The sequence below is a fragment of the Kryptolebias marmoratus genome, linkage group LG11 (genome assembly GCF_001649575.2).
Source record: "Kryptolebias marmoratus isolate JLee-2015 linkage group LG11, ASM164957v2, whole genome shotgun sequence".
Classification (NCBI taxonomy): Eukaryota; Metazoa; Chordata; class Actinopteri; order Cyprinodontiformes; family Rivulidae; genus Kryptolebias; species Kryptolebias marmoratus.
Window position 1 is genome coordinate 20378974 of NC_051440.1, and position 16125 is coordinate 20395098.

The 16125-nt window shown below is 39.7% G+C and overlaps 2 protein-coding genes across 2 annotated transcripts in view; one reads left to right on the forward strand and one right to left on the reverse strand.

Annotated features, from left to right (window-relative positions):
* klhl36 (kelch-like family member 36) overlaps positions 1 to 3225 on the reverse strand; it is an 8598-nt gene extending 5373 nt beyond the window's left edge. The window contains exons 1-4 of the mRNA XM_017419012.3: positions 2942 to 3225; positions 2405 to 2482; positions 1733 to 1927; positions 1298 to 1420 (exon numbers count right to left, since the gene is read on the reverse strand). Coding sequence (XP_017274501.1) covers positions 1298 to 1420; positions 1733 to 1927; positions 2405 to 2458 — 372 coding nt within the window. The 5' untranslated portion in view covers positions 2459 to 2482; positions 2942 to 3225. The remainder of the gene's footprint in view (positions 1 to 1297; positions 1421 to 1732; positions 1928 to 2404; positions 2483 to 2941) is intronic.
* Positions 3226 to 5235: 2010 nt separating this feature from the next.
* Positions 5236 to 14023, forward strand: cotl1 (coactosin-like F-actin binding protein 1). The gene is made up of 4 exons (XM_017419073.3): positions 5236 to 5672; positions 6409 to 6491; positions 11702 to 11859; positions 12126 to 14023. The coding sequence occupies exons 1-4, from the start codon at positions 5596 to 5598 to the stop codon at positions 12234 to 12236; spliced, it is 429 nt and encodes a 142-aa protein (XP_017274562.1). The 5' UTR covers positions 5236 to 5595; the 3' UTR covers positions 12237 to 14023.
* The last annotated feature ends 2102 nt before the right edge of the window (positions 14024 to 16125 follow it).

The following is a 16125-nucleotide window of genomic DNA, read 5'->3' on the forward strand; positions in this document are numbered from 1 at the left end:
ATGTTTCTCGGCTGGCCTGGGAACGCCTTGGGATTCCCCTGGAGGAGCTGGCCCAAGTGGCTGAGGAGAGGGAAGTCTGGGTCTCCCTGCTTAGGCTGCTGCCCCCGCGACCCGACCCCGGATAAGCGGAAGAGAATGGATGGATGGATGGATGGATGTTTTCTAAGCCCTTTAACTAAACTGAATCATTCGGGCATGAAAGGCTCTTAAACACATGCGGTGAACCAGTGTTTTGTCAACATTTAACAGACGATTTAACAAAGAACCAGTCTTGAATCTGATCTCAGGCACTTTGCTGCCAGCAGCTTCGTCACAAAGACACAAGTTGTTATGATTTATTTTGCTGAATCTGTCTACGTTATTACAGACAGAAATGAAGTATTTCAGCACCAACAAGGTGATTTTCATGAGGCCATTAACTGTAAACTTGTTATGCAGTAAAAAAATCAGCTGAAGAACGAAGCACATCTTAGATCCTGTCTCAGGTTTTTGCTGCATTATTGTCTTAAAGTTGTACGGTTTGTTCATTTTTAGGGACACACCGTATTGCCAAGACGTGCACGGTGCACACAGTGTCACAATAGAATGACACTGCTGCAAACGGTGCGTAGATACGATCAGGCAAATGTCACCTTTGACCTTTATAATCTAAACAAGCAGCATGCAGTCAGGGGTTATGATAAAGCTAAGCTTAAACTAAACTTTCAGCTAAATCTTCAACATATTTAACTGCTGTCACAGTTACCTAATAAAAGATGTTACTGAATCATTAATAAATTAAAATATTAAAAATAAAAAGCAACAAACTTCCGACTCTGACTTGCTGGATCGCAGAATTATGAGAAAAGTGAAATAAGATCATAAATAAAATAGTTCCACACACTGTCAGTAAACCAGCTGAAGCATCAACCAATAATTACAGCTTTTTTTTCACTTTCAGCAAGTTGTTTTATTACAAAAATATACATTTCTATCCAGGCTTTTTCCATATTTTTACTATTTTATTGTTATAATGTTTATTAAAAGATAAATCTTTTTCATAAGTAACACTAAAAAAATTTGTAAAATAACTTATAAATGAAAATATGAACCTCGTTTTTATTTTAACTAAATATTTGTTGTGTTTTATTGTGACTTCATGTTTATATTTGAACAAATTTTTACTTCAAATCGTCAAAAAGTCTTTCACTATCGAGTGAAAGGTGCTCAGTCGCTTTATTTTAATGAGGAATACGTCAAATCTGAAATATCTGCACATTCAACCCACAACCTGCTCAGCAGGTAGTCAGTGTCCTACTTGCAGAAGGTGAGCTGCTTCCAGCACACAGTCGATGGTTCCTCCATCTAACGGCAGCTCTCCGCTGTAGAGGAAGTCCACCACAGCCTTCAGCCCGACGTAGGACATCCCAACCAGCTCCACCTGCAGAAAGGCACGGGTCTGTCAGCTACACGATGGGATAATAAGCCAAGAACTCTGTCTCCAAACTTCTTACAGTTTGATGTTTCACGACTAACGCTTCGAACACTTCACATTCAGCCACTTTAAGTGTTATTTTGTTCAATTCACTTGGCTTCTGTGATGTAAATAAACCAAAAAACACTTACAAAACTTTAGTTTTGGGGAATTTCAAATGAATTCCTTCACTGTTTCTGAAATTCCCAGGTATAAATGCCTAAAATCTTCCCGATGTAAAACAGAATAACAACATTCCCAGGCCTGTTTCTTGCACACCTCCTGCTGATGCTCCTCCCTCATGCCCAAGGTGAACATAGCGTGGAAATAGGGGCTGGAAATGGCCAGCAGGGCTCGGTGAGCGGGGATTCGCTGGTTGTCAGCGACCAGCACCACATCACAGAACCGGTTCTGCTGCCGCTGCTCGTTGAAGCCCTGCAGCAGCTCCACAGCCAGGTGCTCCGAGTGGAAAATCTGCCAAAAACACATCGACAGGCCACTTAAAGATCTTTAACTGAACTCTGCCAGTTTGGGATAACAGCGTGCCGCACAAAATCTTATTTATCACAGCAAATTGAGCTCCTTGGAACTACAAAAGAGGAGTTAAAGGAAGTGAGTGTAGAGGAGAATGCACATGGTTACTTCCTTATTGTAAAATAATTACACCAAAATAAAGCAGTTATACCTTTTTCAGCAAAGCTCTGAAACCCTGCGAGTTCTACTGAAGACTTAAAGCAAGAAAATAAATAATCCTACAACTCTTTAGTTAAATAAATTGTTGTTATTTTGTAATCAAGCGTTTGTTTATCTTATTTCTTACAGCAAAAGTTATGATTTTTTCTGTTTGTGGCCTCTCAAACACAGAGTTTCGACGCTTTGTTTTGCCTTCCATTAAAGTAAAGTAAATGCAGTTTAATTTGAGCTTAAATAAGACAAAAAAACCACACCAACCTTGGAGGATTCACTGACCCTCTGGGGTCGACACAGTCGGCTGGACTTGTCCATTCTGTCCCCTCAGACAGACATCACCTAAAAACACAAACAAATAACTCCAACTTTAACCTGACAGGCAAATATGTTAAAGTTTTAGAGCTGAAGACGTGACCTTCAGCCTGGTTTAAAGGACCAAATGATTACATAACTCCGGAACAGTTGGTGTCTTTTGACCCAATTTGTTAAAAAAAAACACTACCATTTATTTTATTTTTACTGGTTGTGCACCAGAAAGTTGTTTTTAGGAGTTTCTCACCATTCTGCAATGTTTCTATTACTATAAATCAAGGATAAATAACCATAAAAACCAATAACTTGTTCAAGTTTAACAGAACGTGTGCTGATGTTACATCATATATTGTCACAAAAACTAAACTAAACAAAAAGACACCCTGTCTTTATTTCAGCCTGCAAGCTAGAAAACAGAGATTCTAGTCAAACTGACAAGAAAGTATCTAATATCTTGTTTTTTTAAGTTTTAAAAATATTACTTACATGTGGCCGCTCGGATGGAAGTCGGTTTAATTCACTTGACATCCTGTTACCGCAGTTTAGGGTCAAAACATGCCGAAAAACAAAACGTTTTCTTTTAAAAACGCAAAGTTCTTCAACGTCGACACAAGCCGCGTAGGTTCCCGAGAACTTCTCTTCAAATAATTATCTCACTAATAAGGAAAATTATTGTTTATTCCAAGTTTATTGGACTGCAGAAACAGACCAACCATGTAGCATAACATTAGCTAAAAGCTACTTGCACCACACTTCCTGTTTGGACTTTCAGAATAAATGGTTTAACGTTGAATTAATAAGAAGAAGCAGGGATTTTGCTATGTTAACCGAAAAAAGACGTGAATTTAACAGGGAATTTAGAACAATACGTAAATGTTTTAGTTTTATGAATATATCTATGTAGGTTTTAGTTTCATGTAACCAAAGAAATACGCTCTATTCTTTTGCGTGCAGCATTAAATTCATCAAAACAAAGTAATGAAAGTAAAAAACAGGATTATTTGGTTTCTTTGACGGATTGTAGTTGACATTTTTATGCATAAAAATACATATATAAAAAATTCGTTTATAATCTGTTTAAAAACGGCAAATAATTTAAACCCCTTTCTCTCGTTTTTCTTGTGTTTTATTTTGAAGTCCAGCTTTCTGTCCGGAAGCTGTCATCGACTCGAGTGTACGTTCAAGACCGAAAATGTTACCAACGCGTTTAAAAAGTATGAAACTTTACCACAGCAGGTAATAAAGAGAAACTGAACAATAATTTGGTTATTAAAGGTTTATTAAATAAAATACAGACAGTTAGAATTTGGTAACTCTTTTAAATGCCCCACATTTGTGCTGAAACATGATCCAAACCATCCATTTAACTTTAAATAGGCTGTTTAAATGTTTAATGGTATTTATGAGTGCAGCATTCGATTAAGTAAACTGGAACTGCAAATCAAGACTTCCACAATTTTTGGTTCTAATATTTATTTTTTATATAAGTGGCAAGTTTCTGCAGCAGTCCTGGACATCCGTTTGTGTTGGTGGATGAACCAGCAGGTGGCAGGATGATGCTGCAAGATGATGCAGACAACTCAGGGTAAAGGTTTTGAAGGAAGTGTGGGTAATCATCAGTGTGTGACGAGTTAATGAACCCAAAAAAGAACAAACCAAAAAAAAAAAAAAAAAAAAAAAAAGATATAACCTTTGACCTCTCCACAGTCCAGAGCATTACTTACCTTCTTGCTTTATATGGCTCACAAACTCGTGAAACCCCGCCCCTGGTTGATTCCACTCACTTTTTGAATGGATTTATGTCAAATTTCAAGCTGTTGTTATTAATAATTACAGAACAGCAGAACAGCACCTTTGTACTGCACAGAACATGCATTTGAATGGTAATAAAAAGCAATATCGCAAATGTAAATGAAGTAAGAATGAACCAACTAAATTTCTGTTAATTGCGCTTGGTTTGTAAAGTTGCGCAAAGTAATTAAAAACCAACCGGAAACTGATTTTTTTTCCCTTCAGAATAAAACCTTTACTGGCGTACTCATTAAATCAAGCCGTTTCTGCTGTTTAAAAACACTTCTTCACAAGATATCACACATGTAAATGTTCATTTCCACTTAGCTGCAGACATTATAGCTCAAGCTTTGTTGGTGATGAAAGACGAACATGTGTTTCCTTTTCCTAATGGGAAACTATTTTGTCTCAAAAGGTTTATAAGTTTTGTTTAAGAAGTAGCAAAATCAAGAATCAATTTGCTAAGCTTGATAAAAATTTATAGAATGAGTAAACGAGGGTGTGGGGCAGGCAATAGACATATGTATGCAGAAACTAAATATGCGTTTTGCATGTAAAAGCATTTTAAATTAAATATAAATGCATAAAAATGAGATTTACAAGCAGTTTAAGAAAATAAAACCACAAGAAGTCAACTTAATAATCATTTGATCATATTTTATCATTTATTCATGACAAGTTGCTGTTTATATCTGCAGTGAAATGATTAATAACTGAAAGCGAAGTGCAACTGGGGTCAAATACCTTACTTTATGTTTTATTTGTGTGGTTAAAAAAATGGAAGGTTAGTTTTTATCTAATTTCATTAAATATGAAGTTAAGAAGATTGTACCAAATTTATTTAGATACATGCTATGTTCAACTCTGGGCCTTCATATAAAAATAAAAACAAAACATTTCAAGTTACCCGTGAACCCATTTTATTTTGAAAGTCAATCCCAGAAACGGTGCGCATACACTTCGGTTATCATGACAGCGGCCCGCAGAGATTAACAGCGACCAGGAGGAGGTGAACGCAGCGTCTAGGGGGGAACTTGTCTGTCTGTCTGCTGGCAACCTGATTGACTAACATCACCAACGCCCATAAAGCCTAAAGATCCAGGAAATGAGCCGGGTTTTCACTCGAACCTTCTCCCGTTAAGTCCCGCCGGCTCGGTCTCTTCATAGCTGCGGTCGTGATTTTGACTGGAGCCCGTGAACGCTACCATCGATTTAGAGTTTGTCTGATGTGTATCATCAACCCTTAGCTGCAGCGTTTACTTGTTCTTTCTCTTTTTTAAATACTGTGCAATATTACCTGTTTTTTTGGACCGCTTTCCCACTCACTTCGACTCCCGTCCACCCGAAAAATGGCAACCCAGATCGATAAAGAGGCTTGCAGAGATGCTTACAACGATGTTAGGGACGATAACACGGAAACCAACTGGTAAGTGTGCGCTCCGTTAAGAAACGCGACGATTTTAAGGTACTTTAATTATTCGCGAAGGTAAATGTGTCCTAGATGTAAAATGGGGTATTGACTGAATCCTTAGTGGCTGTTCTATGATTCGGCGGGGAAATGGTACAAAAAGCAGTTAATAGTTTAATAAAACCGAGTTACAAACTGAATTCATGTTACCGCCCTCTGCGCAATATTTTCAGCAAAGAAGGGGCGTTTTTCACAAAAACACGAACCACTTGGTAGAAGTGTCTGACGCCGAATGAATAACAGGTTAATGAAAACCACTAAACTCGGATAAGGTGTGTTTTATATGCACTTCTTCATTTAGGCACAGCGAGTTTTAAAATGCTCCGCGACACCTGCTCCCTCCCAGGACAATGAATTGTTCCTCACTTCATGGCGTTCGAGCCCTGATTTCAGTCAAATCCGCTCAGATGCTCGGATTTATTTCTCCTGAATGTGACTGATCTGTTTTCTGGCTGATTGGTGGTCACCCAGCTGCAGACAGGAGGAGATGAATCACTTTGTCTTGGATTCATTGTGGAGGAGCACAGCAGGTGGGGGGTGGCTGGGTTTGGGTTTGGGGGGGTCTGAGGCATTTTCTGCATTTTCTGCATTGCTTCAGGAGGCAGCATGGCTGCTCTCTGGACACAATGCAAACTTTGCTGACTGAATGCATGATGAGCTGTGGAGTTTTATAAAAGGTTTGTGTTTCCTGCAGGGCTGCCTTTAAATATGAGGGCCCCATGATCGTGCCTGCAGGACAAGGGACCGACTACGAGGAATTCAAGAAGCTATGCACAGGTGAATGGGTTATTATTTTACATGTGCCGTTATATTTGTCCCATTTGTGTGGATCTTTATCTCTGTGTGGCAGGACTAACTTTTTAACTCTGCTCTGTTGAACATTATCCCTGAGCTGTTACAGCGTTTAACTGTTTTTCCAATAAATCTTCATTTTGACATCTGATGTCAGACACCATGAAAAGTTGTGAACTTTAAGCTTTCTGGTTTAACTAGTCGACAATCTTGGAGGTTTTTCTGCTTTCACAGAGCTCTCTTTTTGGTTAAAGTCGAAGAGAAATGACCTGTTGGGTAATAATGATTTGGAGCCGTTTCAGGTGGTCGAAGTAAAGCATCTGTTCTGGTGTTGGGTGGGGCGCTTTCTGATTCAGGTTCACTTTAAAGCCCGCGGCCTCCTCTCCTGCAGTTTCCCTCTTTCTGATATTTCACTGCTCACATTCCTGTGTTGAAACGGCTCTGTATCAGAGCGCTTCGTGCTGCCGGCTTCGTTTCCTGTTCAGAGATGACACATGCATCTTTGGGCTCGTTTGCCTTATTTAGCAGTGACGCGTTTGAGTGTAGGTGGGGCTGATTCAGAGCTGGGGCTAAGTAGTTTCACAAGAAAAGGACCTCTAGAATATCCGTAGTTTATCCAGGTCAAACAAGTTCTAATACAAGTTGATGCAGGGGAGTGGATTTTTTGTTGTTTTGCAGTTTTAAGAATTTTAAACCCACTTCCTGAGTTTAAACCAAGCACTGTAAGTCATAAAACTATCAGTTTAATTCATGCTGAAGTATCTTGTTTTGGGAGGTTTAAGGTTTTCATAGTAATTTGAAATGGATACCAGGTGTTTGTAGTAGAAACAGACCGACTGATTGTCCAGAATGAGCCACTTTTTACAGCTCTGCCTGCTCAGACTCGGTTTACACCTGAACGACCTCCTGGGTTGTAAAAACGTGACGCGTTCACACGGGAACGCTGTGATTGTTGTTTGGAAGAGGCCATCCAGAATGGTGAATACACAAACGAGCAGCTCAGACGCTCCGCTGTTGGCCATTTTTACTGTTGTTGATGCACTCACTCGTGTGCAGAATAGCTACGGACTGACTGCTGCCGTGCTGCACACGTGTGAACCCGTTTTCCTGTGAAACGATGCCGGGAGAAATTCCGTTTTGAGACCTGGATTTAAGGTTTCTGTGTCAGAGAATCTGATCCCTGCCGTCATGTAGGCGATCGGCTGAAATGCAACAGAAATGTTCAGATTTCACCTAAAAACAGCGGCGTGTGAACTGGGCCGTGACAACTACCTCACTGTAGGCTGCAATAAAGTGTAAGAGTTGGTAAACACGTTTTTTTTTTAAAGTTGAGCAATTATTATTATGTTTTGTTTTCATGAAAAACATGAGTAAAACTCCTATCAGTTGGCCTCCTTTTTTTGTTTGTTTGTTTGTTTCGTTATTTTCTAAAGACAGACCATGATGCCTTTACCGTTTTCCTTACTGTCAGTCTTCTACGCCGTAATGTCGTTTTGTGTGTTGATCACTGCTCAATGGCTCTGCAAAAAAACCCAAATCTTTAAGTGTTGCTTGAACCTTTTAGGTTTTAAAGCTATAAATATTTGAAAGGATGTGAAGAGGTTCCAATGGTTTTACTGGTGGAGTTTGATTGATTGAAGGTTGAGAGTTCTTTCTGTAGTATTTACAGTAGAAATCCTGGATCTTGTTAGTTTCATGTACTTGTTAAATGGTTGGCGAAGAGGAGGTGCTGTCAGTGACCCAGAACAGAGTTTGTACCTCTGGGGAACCTGTGTTTATATATATTGGTGAAATGCTGCTTTAACTCAGATGTGATTAGATTTTATTGTCTTTGGACAAAGTGAAGAGTTTGGTAACAGCACTCCTCTCTGAACCAACCTGACACCGTCCACAGGAGGCGGCTCTGGTTTCCTGGCTCCTCGTCGAGGAAGAGCGCGTCACCCAGACAACCTCTGGTTTTGGAAGTCGGTTTCTGCATGCCAACGTCTTGTCTTTTTGCCGCCTCATCATTGTCGCAGTGTTCTCTGCAGCGGTGGGGAGGTCGGCTGCAGAGTCAGCGTAACTTAAAGGGAAGATGAACCAGGAAGAGGGAGGAAGTTCGGGGGTGTGGTGAGCTTCAGGTCAGGGTGAGGATTTCTGTTTGTTCCTGTTCCCCTCAGGCAACTCGGAACAGTTACAATAAGAGGCAGGACTAAGGCTGCATTGAATAATAAATTACGGTCACTTTGGAATGAACAAGGTAACTCACACTGAGCTTCGGTCCAATCAGGTGGCTCCGTATGTGGCGAGGTGTTTAAGCTGCCACGCTGATAAGACCTGTCATTTCCTGCTACTGTCGGCACGTCTGTCCTGCCGCCAGGAGTAATCTGAACAAGCTGCTTCTGCAGATAATACAGGTTTTATTGCTAAAACTGAGCCGCTCTCAACAGCTTAAACATCTTAACTCCTTCAGAACAATTTCAGACGTTCTCTAAAACTAAAAGCACAAATTACAAACTTTTGCTCATTAGATACTGCCTTCTTTATATATGGGATAACAATTTATATTCTAATTTATGATTAATCTTCTGGTTTTAGTCTTAATTGATGCCAGAGAATGTAAGTGAATAAAACAGAAATCATAAGATTGACTTTTTTTCAAACCTCAAAAAATTTAAATTGAATAAAACTTATCCCCAAATAAAAAATAATCTTGTTGCAGTGATATTTGTGGAATGTGTATTTAACTGAATAACCAGTGGCAGTAATACTGGGGAAAAGTAAGAAGATGAAACTTGTGTCATAAAACATTAACGTGACTGTTTTTTATTGGTCACGCTAACTTTGTGCTTTCCCTTCTGTTATAAACATGCGACGTAAAGGCTGTTGTGTTGTTTATATTGGTTTAGTGGATTTTTACTCAGATTATTCACACCAGACTGAAAGGAAGTACAGAAATTAGCTTCTTGGAACCGTTTTTTTTGGCCAACTCCGTTGCGATCTTCTTCTGGCAATTCTTGCAAACTGACATAACTGCCGAGATATTTTTCAGCCTCTAGTAGTTAAATTTATTGGCAGATTTTTCTGTGAGCCATCATGTGGACGTGTACAGTTTGCACTAACCGCTCTGTAAATGATAAATAAACCACTTGCATAGCGCCTTTCAGCCAATCGGGCGCTTTTACAACACAATCCGTGCCCTCTTTGACCCATCCAGCTCTCTGCTACATCCCTACAAAGCTAATCTGAATAAATCATTCCAGAGTCTAATCAGAGCTTTAGATCCCATTCATACACAGATGGAGCACACATCAGAGGCAGTGAGGGGTTCAGTGTCTTGCCCGGGGGCACCTCGACACGTGGCATACTGGTGGAGTTGGACCTCCAGCTGTGTTGTTGGTGGACGGCTGGTTTAACCACTGAGCCACAGCTGACCTTCGAGTCGCCCTGCAGCTGTTAGACACGACCCACGTGTCTGTAGAGATCATCCTCCCATCTGAGGAGCAACTAATACAAACAATAAATCTGCAGATTCTGGTGAATGTTGTCCCAGTGATGCATTCAGATTCAACACTGACTGAAGGAAAACAAAAAAGTGATTTTATGGGTTGGATGTCTAACTATAGCCTCACACAGGTGTGTGTGTGTGTGTGTGTGTGTGGATGATACAGGCTTATTGGGTCAGTTGGCAGCTTTATCTTCACTAATTTCTGTTTTTAATTTTAGCGATTTAAAGGTCAGCTGTTTTGGGAAAGCTGCAGTGCTTTTCTTGTTGCTCCAGTGTGCTGCTTTCATAAATGTTTTTTTTTTTTTTTCTAAATCTTTGCACACTAAAACAACAATTTGATCACTCAATCGCTGAGTTAAACCTGTTGGGTTAGTTTGTCCAAAACGTTTGACCCAGTTGGGTCGGAGGTGAGTCATGTCATTCTTCACAGTCGGCCATTTTAAGCCAGAAGTTGATCAAACAGAACCTGACTGGACCTCTGCTTTAGGATTGAATAAGTAAAATAGTAAAACCAACTCGTAAGAAGAATTTTCACCTGGTTGGTTTTAGTTTGTATGAGTTTGTTTTCCTAAAATAACATTAGCTTATAGTAGTTAGCACCAGCTAGCACTAACCCAAGTTGTAATTAACTAATAACCCAGATTAGCTATAATTCAAATAATTAATCATTTCAACCCAACTTTTAGATTAAAAAAAAACTTAACCCTGTATTCTGGGTCAGACTAATAACCCTGCTGAGTTATAAACTACTCAGGGTTGGCTCGGTCCAGATTTGACCCGTCTGAGTTACTAATTGGACTGTTTTTAACCCAGCGGTTTTTAGTGTGTATATTAGAGACTGGCATGATCCACTGGTAGGAAATGTCCATTTCAGCAGGACACAAGGAGAATCCAAACTGGTAGACTACAAACATCATAACATGCAGATAAAAAGCTGCTTTTTTCTGTTTTTGTCCCTCTTATAGCTGTTCTGTGGAAAACAGCAGAGTTAAACTGTTGGTGCTCAACAGGACTCGTTTTATGGCACAAATTTGACTTTAGATCAGCCTGCTGGAGTCCCACACCTTCACCCTTTGACCAGCGGCTTCGTCTTAGACGTCCAGATTGTTGTTTGAAGACGTTTCCTTCAGATAGAAGCAGGACTTGAGGACTTGAAGCAGACAGAAGAAATCTTGTGGCGTTTCTTGTCGTGCTGCTTGTTTGTGTTCAGACATGATTCTGTCTGTGGTTGACCAACACATCAGGGACGGGCGTGGTCACTGGAGACATGTGACATAACTGCAAAGCTCACAAAAGATTTAATCACTCAGTCTACTGACCTGAATACTTCCTGTTTGTACAAATCTCCAAGCTTAACAAACCCTTATTCTTGAATCTTTTGCAATACAAAGCCTTTTTTTCTTCTTCTTCTTGTTTTTGTGCACAAAGAGACTCAATATAGATTTAAAGTTATTTTTAGAGCTGTAACTAGGTTGAATCTTATCCCAAACTTTCACATCTATTCAGTGGAAGAATGGGAAATAAATGTGTTTTTTTTTTTTTTTTAGCCTATTAATTATTCGAGATGTAAATTCCAGGTTACTGGAACCTGTTCAGTGTTTTTGCTTACAAGTCATATTTTTCAGTGATTTTAGTGTGTTTATTTTTTTTGGATATGTAGAGGGCATTCACTCAGTCTTGCATAATGTTTTCCCTCATGCTGCTTCAGATGACGAGCGTCTGTTCGGCTTCATCCGATTCACGACGGGGGACGCCATGAGCAAACGAGCCAAGTTCACGCTCATCACCTGGATCGGGGAGAACATCAGCGGGCTGCAGCGGGCCAAGATCAGCACCGACAAGACGCTGGTCAAAGACGTCGTGCAGGTCAGTGACGCCTGAGAACAGAGCAATTAAAGTAATGGTTCCCTTTGGGGAAACGAGTCACTGAGTAAATCAGCAACTGTTTGCTTTGTTCTGCTTTACAAGGCGATGCACTCACTGACATCAGCTGTAAAAATACATTGTTTTTTTTACAGAACATGTATTTATTTCTGAAAGCTAACTATCAGTCTGACACATTATACTGCAGCTCAGACTAAACTACAACCGATTATTGACGCCAGATGTGGTGACGGTTTCTGTCTCTGCAGAACTTTGCCAAGGAGTTTATGATCAGTGACCATCGAGAACTGGAAGAGGACTACCTGCGCACGGAGCTGAAGAAGGCGGGCGGTGCTAACTATGACGCTCAGGCTGAGTAGAGGAACCGCCACGGCCCACTGGAAGCGTTTGTGTGCGTGTGGGGGGGATCAGGCCGAGTTGGGCTGGGTGGTTGAAACGGGGGCGGGGAGCGTTGAGGCTGTGCTGCTACCTTTTGGGTGGAGGGTGAGGCAGAATGGAGAGGACACAAGGAACCACTAAATGCTTTCATTAACGGGCCAATTAAATGGTAATTGGCCCGTTAAAGAATTGCTTTGAAAGCGTTGCACATCTACAGACGGGTGCTTATATACTCGGTTCTAACGCGTTCTAAGGTTTCAAGTAGAGCTGAAACGGACTTCCTTTTCTCCTCAGTTCTTATTAAACTGAATGGAAGGTGAAGTTTTTTTCAAGAACCATAATATTAAAAAGTTATTTTGCTTTCAACACTGATTCCCATGACTTGAACGGTCTTCTCAGACTGAATGAAATGAGAAGATTTAAAGGCTGTTATATGAGTAAACCATAGCCAGCAGATACTGAAAATCCTTGAGAACTTGACTTTCGCACACGTTCAACGACTCAAGGAAGCTAAATGTTAAAGGAATAGTTTGATGTTTTGTTTTGAGAGGATTAAACTTGTTTTCTCATCTCTGGTTAGCTTAGCTTAGCACAAAAACTGGAACCAAAGGGAAACGCCTCTTCTAGTTGACATGCATGACTTGTTTTCTTGTACAAATGAAACAAGCTAACAGGCTTTGCAGAAAAAGTCTGATTATGTGAGTTTAATAATGTGTTAAACACATATTGAACTGTTAACCGTTTCCTTTTAAAGGTCAGATCTGGCTGATTGCTGGCCAAATAAGCACATTTGTGAGCAGTTAGAACCCGGTGTAGAAGCACTCAGAGACCGTCTCCTCTCCTCTCCGACACCTCACCCTCTTCCCGGTCAGCTCATGGTTGGTTATGTTCTGTGCTGTGAATCGTCATCTCATCCTCATCTCAGCTGAGCTACAGTTAAAAACAAAAAAAAAGAATAAAAAAAAAAAATATTGCCTCCAAGGCTGCAGCACTGTTTGTCGAGAATAACTGAATGCAATGTGCGTGTGTTAGTGTGTGTGTGTGTGCGTTTGTGAGAACTGAAGGGTTTCACTCCAAAAATAAAACGGTAACACTGGAACATCTCGTTAAAAACTAAATGGATGTCTCATTTCGGACCCTTCACTTGTAGGCATGTGTTTGACACCAGGACCCGCTCTCAGTCAAAGTACACTGCACTTCTAGGAAGAACAGATCTCCATTTTCGGAGCGTATTCTGGGCTTGTTTTGAGTAAAATGAGTCACAAAGCTGAGTGCACATTTAGCTGCCTCTTCATCTCGAGCCAGACGGCTGTGTTTGGGTTACAGCTTCAAAGTCCACTGAATTCATCAGCCTTTCTTGTGCTTTGAATTATCTTCTCAGTTTCTCTTGGAGTTCCTCAACGTCTCCAAAGAATGAGCTAATATTTAATCACAGAAAGGCGGATAATCTTGATCCTGCAGCAGCGTTTGTGTTATCGATCGCTCGGCACAGCCGTGAGTCCCTCTGAGAATGGAGATCTTTTCTTCTGGCATTTCATCTCCTGATCTACAACATGTATGTGCAAACTGTAACCTACTGTGTTTGACTGCCTTAGTCTCCCATGGAGAGAGGGGCATCATGGGAGTTTGTGGACACTACACTGTGATTGGTTGTCCTCCTCTACATCGCACAGGATGTGAGTCCAGGCTCATCATTCAAACCCAGGAGGAGCCAGTTCTCGGTTGTAGCATCTCGTTTTATTTAGTTTCAACCCTCCCTTCCCCCAAAGAAAAAAAAAAAAATTACTTTTCTTGTCCATTTCACATTTTTTTGATTATTTGTTCTGTTTTGGTTTTTTTAACATTGTTATCTTGGACATTGATTAAAAAAACATTTTCAAAAAAAACATCATGTGAGACAATAAAAAAAAAACAAAAAAAGAAGAAGAGAAAACAGAATGGAGCACAAGATAAGTAATTAAAAAAATAAAACTTGATTTGTTTTTCCAAAACCTGCTTGCTGAAGTGTCTTTTTGTGTGTCTGAAGATCAGCGTTTGCTGCTGCAAACAGGAAGCAGCAAATCAAATTTAGGCATCTTTATTTTGGGCACTTAAATTAGCTGAAGATGTTACATTTTTGTCTTTTTCACAGTTATACTTCAGATCTGCTCAAGTTAATATTTTAAGGTGTAAACAGCTGCTGTTCGTGCATGTTAAAGATGTTTATAACCAAAAAAAAAAGCCTTTCTGTTGACTTTCTGCTCTGCAAAGAAACTCCAGACGTTTCCCTGTTATTCCATTAAACATTAAACATGTTCGCTTAGCATATTTACTTATATTTGTCTGCAGTCAAAAGGCAGTTAATGTTTCTTGTTAAGGTTTGACTCGCAGCTCAACAGGCTGTTCACATTGCAGCATTTTTATATAGTAATATATAATTATTTATCAGTTCAGACTTTTTAATCATTACCTTTTTAGCTGTTTGACTTCCGGGTTCAAAAGCTCTTTTACTTGGAACAATTTATTATCATTTACACCCATTTGATGATCAGATGGGGAACAGATTTCACTTAAATTTTATTTATTTTTTTGCTACATCAGATGAAGACTTTCCAGATTACAATTTAAACTTATGTTCAGTTTTAATCTGAGAGTTGCTTCAAAGGACTACAAACCAACAGTTTTACTCCTTTTACAGTCGTTCCTACAGCTAATTTAAATTTCAAGCTAACTTTAAACATTTCTTTCATCTGTAAAACATCTAATCTATGCATTAAAAAGCAGCAACGTTACTGAGAAAGATGTTTAAATCTAGAAAATACGGGGAGCTGTGGATTTAGGATTCTGGAAGTGCACTAAAATGTGAAAAACCTTCATGTTTCTGATGAAAAGTCTTAATATTTGTCAGATGAGTTCAGCGTGAACCATTACTAAATGAATTTATAAACAAAAAATGGGTGACAGCTGTAAATGTAGTTATTTTTGAGGTTTTAATTCCTCCAGTTTAGGGCGTTTGCTGTGTCTCAGAGGCTTTAATCTGTACATTTAAAGCTGAAGAGCCACACGCTGGAGACAAACACGGTTATGAACCGTCAGCGTCATGATGAAAGGTTTGTTTTATTTTAGCTCTGGTTCCTGGGTGGATGAGGTAACTGGAGCATTTCTGGACTAAAGTCCACCTTGCAGCTCTGAGGAGCTTTAGGGACTTTCAGTGATTCTGTTGTTGTAATTTTTATGTTTAAACAAGCTGCAGTTTAAAACAAAATCCTTACTGGATCCTTTCCTCTCCTCACCTTTTCATCCAAATCTCAAATGTCGTGTTTTTAAACCATAATAAATGAACCCATTACTTATTAAGTTTTGGTTCGTTCGAGTTGTGTTACTTATTAAAACCAGGAAGTATAATCCTATTTGATTTTAACCCTCTGTAAGGCTGCCGTCTTCTCTTTATTTGTAAAAAAAAATCAAGCTGCACAAGGAAGGAGCAGAAAAGCTGCTCTTTAGATTCAATTAAAACTGAGATTATAACCAATTAAACTCTGAAGCAGAAGTTCGCAAAACAAACGAGCCGCTGCAGCTTCCTCTGGACATTTTAAACTTCTTAAAAGCAACATCCTCTGGGGTATTAATAAAAAAACAAGAAGAGCACAGCACACAATTCAAATGTCATTATCTGTGCTGTAGTGCACACAGCTTGGTGCACTTTTACACCACTAATGAAGAGCGATGGATCTACTGATGCAACACTTTGCTGCCATCCAGTCATCATTTCTGTGGAAGTCAGAGATAATGTTCAATTACATCCTGGATGTGATAAAACCATTACAGCACGGCAAAAAGCTAAACTAATGAAACTGGATGCCTCCTCAGTGTTGATGCAGTTTGGTTTTG